The 17,925-nt window shown below is 33.0% G+C and overlaps 1 protein-coding gene across 1 annotated transcript in view; it reads right to left on the bottom strand.

The window, feature by feature from the left end:
* Positions 1 to 7,580: 7,580 nt before the first annotated feature.
* TRPA1 (transient receptor potential cation channel subfamily A member 1) overlaps positions 7,581 to 17,925 on the bottom strand; it is a 54,328-nt gene continuing 43,983 nt past the window's right edge. The window contains 10 exon segments of the mRNA XM_032222923.1: positions 7,581 to 7,624; positions 7,627 to 7,778; positions 8,984 to 9,081; positions 9,881 to 9,991; positions 12,425 to 12,493; positions 13,987 to 14,169; positions 15,051 to 15,180; positions 16,604 to 16,773; positions 17,230 to 17,285; positions 17,288 to 17,318. Coding sequence (XP_032078814.1) covers positions 7,581 to 7,624; positions 7,627 to 7,778; positions 8,984 to 9,081; positions 9,881 to 9,991; positions 12,425 to 12,493; positions 13,987 to 14,169; positions 15,051 to 15,180; positions 16,604 to 16,773; positions 17,230 to 17,285; positions 17,288 to 17,318 — 1,044 coding nt within the window.

Raw genomic sequence — 17,925 nt, forward strand, 5'->3', positions numbered from 1 at the left:
TTGCACATAATAATTCTTGAACCTTTTATCTTGGGTGGGATATTTCAGGTCAACTTGACAGCTTTAAGAAGGGGTTATATTTGCTATTTTTATGAAAAAAAATCTAATATTATATTAATATATTTTTCATTCATAAATTTCATTACAATCAACCAACATTGAGGGGGAACTACACATTACTGCCTTCAGGTATGGAGAATGGCTGAATAGATTTGTTCCCAATCTTTTTCAAATCAAAGACTTGATTCAAAATGTCATAAAAGAGCAGTTGCTTTTCCTTCCACGTAATGAAATATATTTAATTAATTTGTATCTCACTTTTGAATAAAGGTGATTTAAAATTGAGCTAATTCAGTGGGAATTATAGACTATTATAAAAAGTTAAAGATAAAACATGATATGTTTTCCTTTGAGAACCATCAATATTATTTTTACTTGGAGCCAGAATTTCGCAGCTGAAGTTCACACATCTTAAAGTTGCTGAGATAAAAGAAAAAACTACTGAGTTTGAAAATATGTAGAAATTCTAGTTTGACAAGACCCACTGATACAGCAAGGTGACTTTGGGCCATCCTGTGACCCTCATCCCAACCTTTATCACAGGGTTGTTGTTGAGGGGCAAATTGGAGGAGGGAACATAATTCCACTTTAAATTGTACACAATAAAGATAGGATATAAAACAAATAAACTCAAGATTTATTTTTGAATAAAAATTAACTATACTTTTTTAATATCGAGTTTTGTCCCCTTTTTTGACAATACTTATCTACAATATGCATTAACTCTTTTTCATCGTCATTTTTGCAGGATTCATTCTTTTTCTGTCTGTCATTAAGAACATCTTACGTTCTGAATTCTACCAATTGTAGTTTTTCTTAATTCCTATTAACTATAGGCTTAATTTCTATTAACTTAACTATAGATATAAATTAATGTAAATGTATTCAATCCGTTCTGTTCCCAGAAGCTTCCATATACTCTTTCCTTATATCCACTTTTTACTCATAGCAAGGAGAAATTGTTCTATTTTGTTCTCTGATTTTTTCCCCGGAACCCGCACTTTTTTGCAGTCATCGTTTTACTTTAATTTCTTTCACTTTTCTTTCCTTTTCTTCCATGTACATTTTTCTCCTGGGAATCATTCTTAAGGCTTAAAAAGTCATTAAGTTCAGAATATTCCACTTTAGGGTCTATTGGACCCCTTCTACGAATGTTTTTAAAAGATTGTTTCCCATTTTTTCTACGCGGGAAAAGTAATAAATTTGAAGAAACTTTGGCATGTGTGTTACGGGCGTGACCATTAGTAATTATTATTAGTTATTATCAGTGCAGTGAATCAGATTCTTGGAAAGTGATTCAGGGTTAAAGATTATATATATATATATATATATTCGCATATATATATGCCAAAAATCTGGAATCTTTCAATTTTTGAACTTGGCCTTTCAACTCATGAAGAACATATTGCAAAAAGTTGTGCAAGAATTTTTGTATTCTAAAATCTACATGCATAATTAAATTTGTGAACATCAGCTTTTGAATTTCATTGTACTGAATGAGAGGCAAGACCTGACAACATGCTCCTGTATGGCACGGGTGTCAAACTCGATTGTGTCACATGATGTTGTATGGTGACGTTTTTTGCCTTTGCGAGCCAGGGTGGGCACTGCCTCTGTGTGATACATCTGCCCCAAGGGCTGCCAGTTTGACACCCCTGCTATATGGTCTATATTTAACATGTTGTTCAGAGAAAGAATCATCATAACAACACAGAAAAAAGTGATATAATTTCAGCAGTGTTAGATGAAGTGATATTTTTGTTTTATTCAGCAGTATGTTTTTTTTTAGGGATGCAGTGGCTCAGTGACTAAGACACTGAGTTTTCAATCAGAAAGGATGGCAATTTGGTGGTTCAAATCCCTAGCACCATGTAACGGAGTGAACTCTTATTACTTGTCCCAGCTTCTGCCATCCTAGCAGTTCGAAATCATGTAAAAATGTAAGTAGAAAAATAGGAACCACGTTTGGTGGGAAAGTAAGTGTTTCATGTGCCTTCAGCATTTAGTCATACCAATTCATGACCATAGAGATGTCTTTGGAGAGCGCTGGTTCTTCGGCTTTGAAACCGAGATGTCCCCTAGAGTCGGAAACGACTAGCACATATGTGCGAAGGGAATCTTTATCTTTAAAAAAATCTATGGTTTTTTTATTTTACTTTCTTTTATGGGAGGTTTAAATGTCTTTTTCTTTTTTCCTGGGTTTAATACATATTTTCTTTCCTTTCTTCATTATATAGACCTTTTAATATAACAGTTCTTTTTTAAAAGTATAGTGTTATGCAATAGTAATACTATATAAATCATTATTTATGTCATGCATTACTCAATATTAGCTATATTTTAAAATGTGTTTTAAAATTTTAATACTACACACACACACTCTTTCCAAATAATGGTGCATTCCACATTTCATTTTTTTGTTATATTTCTTCACTAATTTTCTCAATCTTCCTTTATAAACAATCATGTTTCATATTGATATTCATTCATTTGACATGTAAATAACTGTTTGCTTAAACCATGTATTATAGGCAGACTATACTTTCCACCCACTATTGATATTTATTCTTTGGTGATATCTATGCAATGTTCATTCCCTACTAATATTAAGCTCTGTGTTCCTCAGTTTGGTACATTTTGATCCACATATCGCAAGAACAATTTTTATCTAAACATGCTCACACTAGTGGCAGGCCTTGGGCCAATAACATACTCTTTTACCCTAACCTAATGTAGAATTATTGTTGGGAAAAAATAGAAAGCAGGACATCTATGAATTATGAATGGAGCTCCTGAACAAGCAAGATATAACACAAACAAACAAATAAGGAGATTAATACCCAGTTACACAATATCTCTAAGTCTAGATTTAGGTTTATTACCTTAGAATATAAGTCTACTTTAATAAGTATTTTCCAATTAGTCAAAATAATGATGCTGGCTTATTCCTTTAATCATACTAACATTAAAAAGTTAGCCAGTGCACAATGGTTATTATGATGTCCAGCCTTATCTGTAGAAAACAATTGTGTTTTTACTGTCTGTGAATTTTCTGTATATATAGCTCATAGTAAATAAAATAAAACTACTGGAAACTTCGGCAAATCACTAACACTACTCAATTAATAGTTGTTTCTACTTGGCAAATCCAAGCTCTGGCTCAGAAATTAACTTTAGCTATGCATGTAGAAATAGGGAAGGCTACAGATTCATTTTCCCAGCCTTCAGATGTAGAAAGATATTAACTGAGCACAACACAAAAGCATTAAAAAGTCACTTAAAAAGTTTTACCCCCCAAAAAAGACAAGAAAAGGAAGAGTATTAAACAAAACAACCACCAAATAAGAGATTCGTAATATTTTTCTTAAATTGAGTAATTATGTCCCAGCAACCATTGCCAGCTTAGTGACTACATATATTCCAGGATAATCTGCTCCTAACCTAGTCTTATATACTCTTAACATATTTGCTTTATAATATATGCTGTAAAACTAAAATCAATCAACTGTTTCTTCAAATTCTTTAACAGCCAGTAAAATGGTTCATAAAAAATACTAGCATTCATTGCCATCTAGTGTTATGATAGACTACTGACACTGCCAATATTTTTTTGCTATAGATATAGCCTCAAAAATACATTGAAAAAAAGCTGACACAAGTCATTTAAGAGGAATTGACACAAAATTATTAGACTGAAAGAAAAAAAGGGAAATATTTCCATCCCCACAAAATATTTTCATCAGAGGCAATAGATATATGGTTAATGTGGTATATTCCATATCTACGTGTGATGGTTTGCTGTTAAACCCTAGCAATTCTGCTCTATGCAACACAATAATATTGAAAATAATGGAATATGCATCACAAAAAGTGGCCATTTCTTTGTATCTGCTTGCACATAAGCCTGATCACATCAATCAATTGTATAAGTGCTCTGGGATTTTTGGTCCCAGTACATTCTGGAGAACCCCATACTGTTTAACTGTTTAACTGTTTATTAAATTTATAGGCCGCCCAATCCCGGAGGACTCCGGCATCTTACAGAAACAGAAATTAAAAAAGATTAAAAACAGATAAAACACGACAAATTAAAAAGACACAACATGCACCCAATCTAAGCAGGGCTGGACCTCAATCCAGAGGTCAACAGCCCCAGGCCTACCGGAATAGCCAGATTTTAATAGCTTTTCGGAAGGCCATGAGAGTGGGTAGGGTCTGGATCTCTGGGGGTAGCTCATTCCATAGGGCTGGAGCGGCAACAGAGAAGGCCCTACTCCAAGGCGTCGCCAGTCGGCATTGTCCAGCTGATGGCACCTGGAGAAGGCCCATCCTGTGCGATCTACTGGGGAAGGCGGCTCACCCTGAAAACCAAAAACATCTGCAAATAAAACAACATTCTTTGTAAATGGAAGGGTGACTTCTACAGTGATAAATTCTAAAAACTCTAGTCTCAACACATGTAGAAAGTGCCAGATAAGTGTGGAAATTGGGGAACATTGAGTAGATTCAAACTCAGAAAGTAGACTAGAATTCTTCCTTGTGTACAAAGTTCTGCAGAAGCAGGAAGATTGGATATTTTCAAATGAATAAATCTTCTGTGGACTCCTAAGTGGAATAGTAATTTCTTTACATCTTTAAAGAAATCAGAAATTCACTGGATGGCTAAAATAATCTTTAGATTTTAAAAATCACAGTCATTACTAGAAGAAGACACAATGAAATGCATAAAATGCATTATTTCTCTTGTTTTATAAAAAAGACAACTGAATGGTATAGAAATAAGCAAGTTTATTAGGAGTTTTACTGAAACAGGAAGATAGTTACAATCTCTTTATTGTGCTTCACATCTACACAAACTGTAGCATTATTTTATCTGTTGAACAATATATGTTTTGTCAACAAAGCCAGCATTAGCTAGAACTTATTCAATACAATTGTTTAATATTTTTATTCTAATATTTTATTACTAGATAACAGTCTCATCGAATATTTAGATGATATTTATTTTAGATATTTATCTTAACAAGTCCACTGAACTTTATGGAATTTATATCTGAGTAGATCTGCAGTTATTTGTAATTTTAGCTAATATTGACTATAGTTTATTTCTGTTTCTATAAGGCATAATGAATGTATCAGTGGATAGAGAGATGTATGTTTTGATATCATTTACTCGATTAATTTCCCATATGACATAAAAGCAATGATTTAGCATGCAAAGCATTGGACTGTGGTGGCACAGTGGTTAGAATACAGTATTGCAGGCTAACTTGCCCAGACACCAGGAGTTCGATCCTGACTGGCTCAAGGTTGACTCAGTCTTCCATCCTTCTGAGGTTGGTAATACGAGGACTCAGATTGTTGGGGGCAATATGTTGACATTTTGAGCCAAGGTGGTGCAGTGGTTAAATGCAGCACTGCAGGCTACTGCTAGATCAGCAGTTCAGCGGTTCAATCTCACCGGCTCAGGGTTGACTCAGCCTTCCATCCTTCCGAGGTGGGTAAATGAGGACCCAGATTGTTGGGGGCAATATGCTGACTCTCTGTAAACCGCTTAGAGAGGGCTGAAAGCCCTATGAAGCGGTATATAAGTCTACTGCTATTGCTATTGCTGACATTTGTAAATCACTCAGAGAGTGCTCTATAGGGCAGTATATAAGTGTAAATGCTATTGCTATTTATATTGCTAAAAAAGGTGCTTTTAAAATGTATGGGCATGAGCAAAGCACTCTCTTTCAAAGTATTAAAGCAAGTACATTTTTGGAAGAGTTGAATCAATAGAAGAAAATATCTGTAGTTCGGGATTGAACTGTGGTGCTTTCTGAGCTTAGTTGCTTGATTTCAAACATTTCTTTACACAACTTGTAATGCTTAAAGAGCAGCAAGGACTCTGCAAGAGTTGAACCTTCATACTAGTTCAATCCTTCCAATGTATAGTTAATGCTCTCTCTAGGAACATCAGCAAAACAAATCAGATACACAGATAACTAGGAAAAGCAACTACATTAAACTTTAAGACACAGTTCCTTTACTACTACAAGGAATGGTTCTTCTCTCATACCAACCTTCTTTGTGAATCACTTCTTTCAAATACTTTGCACAGACTTATGAATTCGTTTTGTTTGAAAATGGAGCAGAAGTATTGAGAGAGCTAAGTTTCATTTGGTGGTTAAGGCATCAGGCTAGAAACTGATACACCGTGAGTTCTAGTCCCACCTTAGAAACAAAGCCAGATAAGTTATCTGAACCACTCATGTGCCTAAGGAGAAAGCAATGGTAAACCATATGCAAAACCATGCCAAAAAATTGCAGGAACTAGTCCAGGCAGTTACCAGGAGTCAACACTGACTCATACGAGTGTCCATGCATGCATATGGGCATGCACCCCACCCCCATAGGACATTGTGTTTCTCAGTAAATTGATACATTCAGAACTGGAATAGAAACACCTAACACCTGACATTTTCTAGATGTGTTTAGACTCCAATTTTTAGAGGCAGTTCAACCGCCATTGAAGAATATTGTGGAAAATGCAAGTTGAAAGAAACTTGAAGAATTTTAGAGGTGACAAAGCAATTGCCCAATCCTAAGCACAGAAGTATTTGTTAAATATCTGAACAAATTAGTTGATGAATTAATGTTTAATCTGTCAAAAATGTTTAAAATGTAAGCTATCAAATTTATTTATAACCCACCTTTGTTATTTTTACAAATAACTCAAGATGGTGAACACATCCAACACACTTTCCTTCTCTTATTTTCCCCACAAGAACAACCCTGTGAGGTGAATTGGACTGCAAGAGAATGACTAGCCCAAGGTCGCCTAATTAGATTTTAAGACTTGAACTCACAGTCTCTTGCTTTCTAGCACAGTGCCCCTTATATAATTATTCCCTACAATAAGCATAGAGGTCAGTCTTCAATATTCCCTATTACCATACTTTCAGGAAAACCAGTTTGATGTAAATGAGATTGTATTGACTCTGAAAATCCAACTATAATATTAAGCTCTTTGACATTCTGAAGAGATAAATTTGGCTTAGTTGCCCTGAATTAATCAACAAAGCTGCTACTGCATTAATTACACTATGTGTTAATATTTAAACTAAGTCTTTTATATATTCCCCTGTTGAAAACATTTTACTGTATGGTAATAACTAAATTAACATTATATACCATGGCGTGGTAGAAAAGCCTCTAAATACAGAATACAGAAGCCTAGAGTAGTTATGCTGAAATAATTCAGCCAGTCCTGGTTAGCCACTATTGCAACATAACAGTGAGCAATTATCTATAGGGAGCCAAGAGGAAGGGAATATCCAGCATTGCATAGCCCAGTATTTGCTTATTAACCAGCTTGCTGGAATTGAGGGGACTTGCTAATCAATAGTAAACCACATTGATGTACTACTGTCCCACAATGATAACTCCCGTCCCAACTTAAAATGCCACAGTGTTAACTTCTATTTCTTACTAGGAAGCTATTTTATATTTAAAAAATGAAGATAGTTGTAACCAAATTAGGCACATTTCGATTTCACTGCTTTGAGCACTGTATCCCATTACTGTTCTTATGTTCCAACTGCTCTTTCCTAAATTTGTTCTGGAATAAATCATTTGGATCTTCATCCTCTACCTCAGACATTATTTCCATCTTTTGTGCAACTAGTTTAAGGAGATTGTGCTGTTTTTCCACCAGAGTTCCAATGTCCTTAAGCCTGGAGACCAAAAACATACATTGGTTAGAGGACAAGTTGGTAAGTTATACAGCTACACCAATAAGGACCTCAGAGCTGCATGCACAAACTTATATTTTGGTCACACTCTCTGAATCCCTCTAAAACTTGTTTGCTACTATTTAAATTTAAAATGAAAAGAAATTAAAATATATTTAATGTTTTTTGTCTTAACTCCACTATCACTCAGAAAAACTAAAAGAAGATATACATTTTAATACATGATATTATATTATAGGTGATATATTAAATATATATTAAAATGTATAAATATGAAAAGATGATTAAGATACTTAATGAATCTGTTCTGAAGATGATGCCCTTTAAATTATTTTGACAATAAGATTTCCTTTTGCAGAAAAAAGAAATACTTTTGATTTAAGAAATATTTACACCAATTCAAAATAACAACAGATGAAAATTGTACATATATTGTTAAAAGTATTTTATTTGAAACACATTTTTGTAATTCAAGGCTTATAACCTGAGAGTTTTATGACTTGTTCCCCTGGAGAAGGGAGTTTTTCTTCCTTTTTTTCTATAATATCTTCATATTTGTAATATTTTCATAGTATGATAAAGATTCATGTTCTTCAACCAATGTTCAACAATAATGGAGAACACCTAATAGCTCCCATTTTTCTTGGGTACTGTATTGAAGTTGGTATTTACTAAAAATTAACCCTATATATGCTATGGGAATAATAACACTTTCTTTACATTAGGTCAAGTTCTTTTTTGTTTCAAGACTAATTTGAATTCATGCTGTTTGTAATAATCCAGTTTGTCACTTGATCACTGTCTTCTCAATATATGAATAACAAAGGCTCTTCAATTTATATATATTTCATAATATATAAATATTATTTTGAAAATTTAAAACATTAGAAATTTTGTATGTTGTAAGATTGATTTGATTGTAGTGAGGAACATAGTCCAAGATGCACGTCAGACTCTTTACTACCTCCAAGATTATCAGAAATATACTATGAAAATTATTGAAAAATAGTTCAGTAAATGCTTCCTTCTGCCTACAGTAAAAATACATAGTCATTTGTATTGTGTTTTAATAATACTATTGAAAATAAAATACTGTCCTGCAAATAAAATCCTTAGTCTGCAAAGTCATAATTCCTACTACTAGAAGTTTCATTACTTTATTTCCTTAGCATAGAACTAACAAATACCTGTACTTCTGTTTCAATACTTCAAGTTCTAATGTTGTGTCAGCACTCTGTGTATCAGCTGCTGTATTATCCCATCCAAAGCAATAGTGGAACACACTCTGAAAAGAAAAAGAATTAATAGAAATATTAAATTATTCTAACAAATTTAAGACTGTACCACCCAGAAATCAAAACTTCTTTGAAGCTTGTAAAGTGTCTTAAGTAGAATATTGTATTTATTCTCTATTCTCCAAAGCACCTGAAGACAGTACAAGAAGCAGTGAATGGAAACTTATTAAGGAAAGAATCAACCTAAAGTAAGGAGAAATTTCCTGACAGTTACAACAATTAATCAATGGAACAACTTGCTTACAGAAGTTGTAGGTACTCAACACTGGAGGTGTTTTTAACAAGACATTGGACAACCATTTGCTTATAATTATACAGGCTCTCCTGCCTGAGCAGGAGGTTGGACTAGCAGACCTCTAAGGTCCCTTCCAATTCTGTTATTTCAAAACCAATTATGAATCTGGTTTGCAGTGAAGTTATTGTTCTCTGGTTCTCTTGGTGAACTTCAAACACCTCTCCTTTTGGCTTGCCTGTTTGTAAGATCTTTCTTCTTCTTAGCTCTGGCAGGAGACTAAAGAAATGCAAGAAGCAAAGAGAAAGTACCAGCATCTTTCTTCCTTGCATTCACTGCCAAAGCAACAATCAGAAGTAATAGAAAGTAGATTATGAAAGGCCAATTTCTCTTTGCTTTGAGTTTTATTGTCAGTTTAGTCCTTGGCAGACATTACAACATTGAAAGATTGAAAAAGAATTGCATTAGTCTGGGCCCCTCTTTTCTTTGCTTCCTGTTTCTGGAGCTTGGAAGATGGATAGAAATCAAAAGCTCAGTCATTCTTGTTTTTAACTTACCATAAACCCACAATATCTAGGTCTATTGGGATACACAACAATGGATTCTTGATCAACTCTACTGAGAAACCAATATGGTAGTTTTTTTTCTAGGTTTGTATGAAGATCAACCTAAAAGAAATAAATAAACTTGCTAAAACATAAAACTAAAGAACTGTGCCATCAGAACTGGGCTGTCCATTCACTTCCTAGATTAATTCCACATGCTATATAGAAAAATTGTTATAAATTTAAGCTTAAGTAAGGTTGATTTTTGGATAAAAAACTAAGTTAAGGTTTTCCACCTCCCCTCACAAAAAATGAATAGAAAAATTGATAAATTAATCTCTGGTCATGTCATTTCTCATAACACCATATTAAAAGCTTATGTATTAAGGATAATGCTTCATATAGTGTAAAGCTTTAAAGTAATTAGAAATGCTGACAAAATTTTCCAATCCTGGGAAATCCAAAATTAATCCATATTTAGATTAAGTATTTCAAAGATTAGCTGGACATGATAACAGGCAATGTTAGAGCATGTAAGTAAAAGGCACATATAGGCTGGTAGTATGTCAGCAAAAGTGTGTTGGGTGGCAACATAATCTTTTGATTGTATAGTATAACATGGATGTGCTCAGGAAAAAAAATGGACTTTATTTGTCCTTGTACAATCCTAATCAAAGTATACTCAAATGACTGATTTGGTTCTAATCATTAGCTGGGGATATTGCATATAGCACAGGAACAACTAATCTTAATAACATGCTTTATATGAAAACTTCAATTAATCAACAGGAGTGGTAGATGTTATTATATATGAAATATCTATGGGCAATCTGGCAAAAACTGCAGCATAAGAGACTGTGAATTGGAATGTAAGAGAAGCAAATGTTAAAGAGCTTGAATAGAGCTGTTGAAAAAAGAAAAAAAGAAAGAAAAAATGAAGGAAGGGAATACTAGAAAAAGGATTTTAGAAATAACAGTGATGTGTTAAAGACTGAAAAGAATTTGAAATGCATATGCCATGCAAATGACATATTCATTGAGAAATGCAAATGCATAGACTGGAATAAATTTCTAGAAAAAGAAGCTATAAATGATGTGATATAATTCAGAAATGGCAAAGCTGTAGGTGTAAATAGTATGTCTGAAAGAGTATTGAAATACGCATATAGTTTGTTGTGGAATAGATGCATGACAGGTTTAATCTGGGTGTAAATTGGAAGAATGCTATTATTGTTTTCCTGTACAAAATAGCAAGAATGTAATCAAAAACTTTAGGATTAGTTATGCTTGGGAAGGTGTTAAGAAGAATTCTGGTGAAAGGTTATGATGGTGGCACTGAACAAAATTCAGGAAATATAAATCAGTTTGTACAAGGCAGGGCATGTATACTGAATTTGTACTAGTCATTGAAAAAATATAACAATGAGTAAGTTTATTGTACACTTCTGTACAATATGAAAAAATTATAGGTTATAATGTCATATTTTATCACAAATATGAGGTTGATGGTTACTCAATGGCATAAGAATAAAGTATATGATAGTTGTAAAGTATGCGTGGGAGTAAATTGACAGCTTATTGAATGGTTCAACACTGAACAGGAAGCAAATAAAAGATTTGTGATGCTTCTTATTTGTTTAATACATTTATGATAAAAGTATAAGGAAGGCTTGCAGCAATGGCATGATACTTATGGATGTGAATATATGCCAATTGTACCTATTGGATGAGAACATCATTTGCAATGAATATTAGCTAGACTGAAACAACTAGAAAAAAATCATAAGGAAATTAATGAATCAAATACCAAGTTAATGTTTGACAGGAAAAATGGAATAAAAAAATTTCATGATATAGCTAAGTGGTGAAAGACTAAAGCAAACAGAAGAATCCGTGTAACTCAGTAGAATGTTTGCTAGAAGGAAAATGGATGGACAAGTTTTTAAAATGAGCAGATGTTGGCAGAAAAGTAGTAGTACTAGTACTATGTGATCAGTTGCAAATAATAAATTTGTCAAAAGAAGTAAAATGTAAGCATGCTTTCACCACTTTGATACATGGAAACATGAGCTAAATCTGTAAGGGGAAATATAAAAATTGAATTCGGTAGGAGTGGGATTCTTCAGAATGTGGTAAAGCAAAAACCAAATGAGGCCCTCAGGAAGGGAGACATTGAAAATTTTAAGCAACAGAAGCTAATGTCTGAAGAAATAGGTGGACACGATGAGAGTAAGAATGATTTTCCAAGGTTTAAAAAGTAGGGAAGCGTGTGGAAGTTCTTATTTTCGGATCATGCACCTTTAATTTATTTGGAACACTATTTTTATGTCACATCTATGCTTTGCATTAACAACAGACATAGTATGAAGGGTATGGATATACATATTCATTCCTGGATTTTAAGACATGAAAGTTTCCTTATTTTCCTTATCTTTAGGTTTCTAGACTTTCACGTAACTTGTCAGAAGAATAATTCAGGCAATTTCCCAATTATTTTCAATTTACTTTCCCAGCAGCAAAGGGGCAAATCAATATAAAATCATGCACTTCACAAACCTGCATTGCTATTCTTTTCATTGCAGCAAACCTTTGCACCTCTGCAATGTCACCAACAGCCAAACCAATCTACAACACAGAAATCAGAATCAGGCTTTTCAAACATTTCAATCCTGTTCAGTTAAATCACCATTTTACACAATTAAACTAAAAAGTCCTACCATCATAACAGGAACCTAACATATATTCTCCCAAAGATGCTTTTTCAAGAAGCAACTGGACTTTCTGGTTTCATTTCTTATCCAAGAAGCTTCTTCAAAGTTGAAAAATTCAGAGCTGAAGTAGCTTCTTAGATGAGAGGCGAAATGTCTTCAAAGAAAAACAAAGAAAGTCCAGTTGCCTCTTGAAAAGGCACTTTTGGGACAACCAAGACCTGGATGACTGAGAATCTCTATAGACATCTAATATATATTCAATAAATCAAAATATTTGTTTCATACAGATCCAGGTAGAGTTTTGTACAATACAAAAAAAAGGATGGCATACAATAGCACTTTAAAATTTTAATGCAGTAATTCAAAGATAATTAAATAATGAATTCCTTTGTATCCTAAAAAAAAATCAGAAGTACCACTGGAAATAATCAAAATTATGGATGTCCACTCATCCGTTGTGAGAAAAAAGGTGGCGGTTTAGATACTGACTTATTATTTCTCTTATTTTCTCTATTATTTCTCTTTGAACTTCAAAGCTGAGCAGCCAGAAATGGACCACATAGTGAATTGATAGTCTAGGTACTGTATGTAAGTAGAGCCTTGGATTTCTTCATCTGTAGTCATTAAAAGCTTTTCACCTTCCCAATTCACTCTACCCCAATAGACTAAATTGAACAAATTTGAAATAAAATGCAAATAGTCATCAATTCCAACTATAATCAAGCTAGATGCAATATTTGAACCACCCAGATTTTCAAAGACAGTCCAAGAAACAACATGCTACAATAATCCTATATGGAAATAAATGATTAGAAAGCAGCTTTTTCTGGTGCCCCTACATTGAGTGTGTAAGAGATAATGAGAGTTTATTGTTCAGGTATTTCAGAAAGGATAATAAACGTTCTTGTAATATCACTTTGAGCCATTTCTGGATGGCAGTCATGCAGTTTTGTTGTAATGTCTTCGGTGACTATAAGCATCGTAAATAATACATTATGGAAGTACAGGTACAGCTAGTTGTGTGATTTGCCTGCAGAAATCCCTATGTACAATCTCTTTAAAATTCCTTTAATTAATCCCTTAAGAAATGCAGACAGTGGCTGATGTTTGTTAGTCAGAATAGACTTCAATGGGCTAAAAGGAGAATTCTTCCCATATTAGGAAAAATAGATAATATTAAAAATAGATACTAAATAGAGAATATTATTTCTACCCTCAACAAGCCAAAAAGGAAATGTTGTTGATGCCTGTTATTACTCCTAATAAATTGCAGCAACTGCTCCCTTCATATCTCTGGAAGTATATTTTCCATAGGCAAACATAAATAAAATAAATGTATGCATGTTCTAAGTTATGCTTGGAACATGCATACATTCAACACCTGAACTTAAAATAGTTAATTCTTACCAGTAAGTTCATAAGAAGAATAGGGATAAGCATAGAAAAGATAAGGAGAATGATAAAACTCAGGAATGGAAAAGGAAGTTTATCAGCCAGCATTGGTTCAAGGAAAGCCTCACGGTAGTTGTTATCTCCTATCATCATGGAAAATGTTTGCATTACTGAAAGATATGGTGTGCCATATGTTTGCTAAAAGGCAAAAGAAGAAACATAGTAATTTATAGTGTTCTGTTTTCAGACTCACATGTAATTTCCTGGTTTTTCATAGGTGTTTTATTATCTCAAATGTTATTATTCGTGTTCTTTTAAATATATCTTTAATTTTCTATTTAACAGATCTAATAGAGATTATGATAGATTTTTAAATGCCTTCAGTGCTCATATTAAGCAATCCAAAGAAAATTCAGGGATATATATTTTTAATTTGCAAGCATTTATCATTGGTAGGCAACAAGTATATATTGATTTTTAAACAGTAGGTACATTTGGATTTTGCAGAGTTGGATAGCCTCAAAAACAGTCATTTAACTTCTCCTCTTTGTGGCTCAGGTTATCTATGCATGTTGAGGGATCTCATTAGCAACAAAACAATGCTGTAGTCACCTATAACTTAATCTTCAGCTATTTGATGCCCAGAAACACCGAATTTATTAAGAAAATAAATGTGATAATAAAGACTGATTATTTATTTCTGATTAATTTTAGTTAACATAATTTTTAAAATCAGGTGATAGACACTAGCATGTTTATGCATTAAAGTTATTAAAAACACCTTCATGTTGTCTAAATTTTATGCCTCAAATTCATGAAACAGTACTATCATATTCAGTTAATGAAACTTTGTTCACAGTCACTTGATGGTTTATAATCAATCAAATTCGTTACTTCTGTCTACCACTTCACATTTTAGTGTATCCATCAAGACCTAGAGAACATCAGCCCCAAGATGCTGCTGTCACATTTAACTTGGCTTAAGTAATAACAATCCCATTGAAGAGCTCAGTTATTTTAATAAAATTATTTTTTGCATTAAAATAATTTTCCAAAGTATTTAATATGATATTTCAAACCTGTGAACCAAGAAGAACATAGAAGCTGAGCCCAAATGCTAACATCAAAAAAAAGAAAACAATAACGATCCGTATCAGAGTCCTCAAAATTTCCCAAAACATCACAATATATATTCCATAATTTTCAAATCTGGGAAGAAAAAACACAATATTGAATTTAAAATTCAATTTTCATAATCTGTTAATCACATGACGCATTTGAGAAGTCCCCTATAAAAATTACTACTATTTTATTTGTCTTTATAGTTCCCCAACCAAGAAATATTTCTGGATAAGATTCTCATTTTAGTAACTATCCTTTTTCATTAATTCTGATTCAGTCTCCATTCTCTTTTGTCTTTTATGGGAATAGAATCTGGTCCTCATGGGTGGAAACAACAGTGTGGTTGCCTTGTAGTAAAATATGTATTGGCTACAGTAACTATTTATGTATGCTGTAAATCTCACATTTTTAAACTGAAGAAATATTGAAGAAAAGTTTTCTCCTTTTGTAATATGAGAAACTAAAGTACTTTAGTTGAATGTTAAAAGGTTCAGAATAATTAAAGTATTTTTCATAAAACTGCTTCTGTCATATAGTAATGGAAAAGATAATGGCTAACAATGGCCTCTAATTATACTCACTATTATTCATTATTAGTTGAGAAAAATGGTAGTTCCTGGAGAACATAAATACAAGTACAATATGCTTTAATAACCTTGTTCTGTTTACATATGTAGGCATTGGGGTGTCATTGCATGAAAAATAACTGGGCTATATTAAGTCCTTGAGGTGAATATCTAGAAGTTTTCCTTGTCTTCGTCTGATGAGCTACATCCAAGAAAATTGGTATCATAGTGAAAATACCTTCCTGTCCTTAGGAAATCATTTTAATAGAATGAGTCAAATGATTGAGATTAACTTTCTCTTTTCCCACTATCCCAAAGGTATTTTCTCAAGAGGCAGCTGGACTTCCTTGTTTTTCTTTTCACTGCTGATCCAAGAAGCGTCTTCAGTTCTCTGAAGAAGCTTCTTGGATGAGAAGCAGAACGTCTTTAAAAAGCCAAGAAAGTCAAGTTGCCAGCTGAAAACACAGCTTTGGGACAACTATGACCTGGATAAATTAGAATCTTCATAGACTTTTCCCGCTATATTGGGATTATTCTTCAAAACTTGTCTCTAATAAAAATATAGTATTTATTTGTCTGTTTGTTTGTTTTGTTTTGTTGTTTGAAAAGGGGATACCATAGCTTAGGAAAAATTAGATTCAATAATGAACATAGTTATTTGATTTGATCCCACACAATTTGAAACCAATCTGATTTGAATTCAGCAACTTTACTTTAGCAACTTTACTTATTTAGCACATAGGTTCCAATTTTCAGATATTGTATCAGGCTCAGAATATTCTAAAGCTATGATATTTGTATAGTCTTCAAATATAAATTACCATTCTCTAAAAACTTTCTATACTTATATAAACCTGTGGATTTAAATCATTCTACAGTGGCTCAAAACCTAATACAGAATAATTTAATAATTTGTAACTACATTCTTTCAAATTCTAAATTACCTTTGCAAATAGAGCAAGAAGTTTGTCCAAGCCAAGAGTATAGCAATTGCACCACAATCCCACTGTAAACGGATTGGTAACGTCACAAATAAAGATGACACGAAAATGATACTTGTAGTATAAATTGTCCAGTCAAGAAGATTAGAATAATCCAACAAGTAGTTTAATTTCTAAGATATAAAAAGTTAAGTATTAATTTGTTGAAAATGAAGCAAATCAGATAGCATATTATTATTTCTAAACAAATCAGGTAGCATAATATTATTGCTCTATTAATTCTAATATATCAATTCTGTACAGTCAGTTTGGTGTAATGGTTATATTTCTAATCTTGTCATTTGCTCAAAGCCAGCTAGGTGACTGTGGGCCAATCACACTCTCTCAACTTTAAGAAGGAGGCAATGGTAAACCACTTTCAAAAAACCTTATTAGGAAACTGCAGCACCTTGTCCAGGCAGGTGCTACATTACTAGGAGTCAAAAACTAATGCCAAGGAACACATCCAATAGGAAAAAAATAGATCATAATGAATAATGATTTTATTCATAAAACATTATTTTATGTTTAACTGCACATAAAATACTTCACATAATAATATTAATAAAAGCTATAACATTAGCCAATACCTGTTGGAATAGCTGTATTATTTCTTTGCAGATACCAAATAAACTCATGATAAAACGAAAGACATGCAAACTTTAATGAAGTTTGAATCCTGAAATAAGAAAAAAAAAACAGGAAATGATATTAATGGGTAAATGGAAAACAATATTCATTTTGCTTTTAACGCATTATACTGATGGGAAAATTGCCCAACATTGCATTATTAGTAATCAGACATAAAATATAAACTTGAAAACTAAAGTCTGATGCCAGATGGTAGAAGATTATCTTACCCTATTAATAAATATTGCAGAACTACAGAAATACAGAATCATGAAAGTATTCCTTAGAAAATAGAAGTAGGTTGACAATGCTCAAATTTCTAAACCAAAACTATTATACTGTATTGCAAGACTGAAACTAAAACTCCCCAGTATCACCCATATCCTTAGGGGTAGAGAAGAGAGATTTCTGAAGGCAGAAAGATTCCCCACGTCCCGCTCCAAGTACACAGGAAATAAATTATACCTATTACCCTATGAGATATTCCTAACTCCACAGGGATTCTTCCTTACTTTCTTCAGCTTAGTGAATTAATTTCCTGACTATTATCCAAATAGAATTTGTATAACATGCAAGCTATGGAAGACAGTAGCCAAAATCCTTAACACATGTAAATACAGAGCCAGGTCTTTAACTAACTTTATCATATATGTTAT

Source organism: Thamnophis elegans, chromosome 8, assembly GCF_009769535.1.
Source record: "Thamnophis elegans isolate rThaEle1 chromosome 8, rThaEle1.pri, whole genome shotgun sequence".
NCBI classification, from domain to species: domain Eukaryota; kingdom Metazoa; phylum Chordata; class Lepidosauria; order Squamata; family Colubridae; genus Thamnophis; species Thamnophis elegans.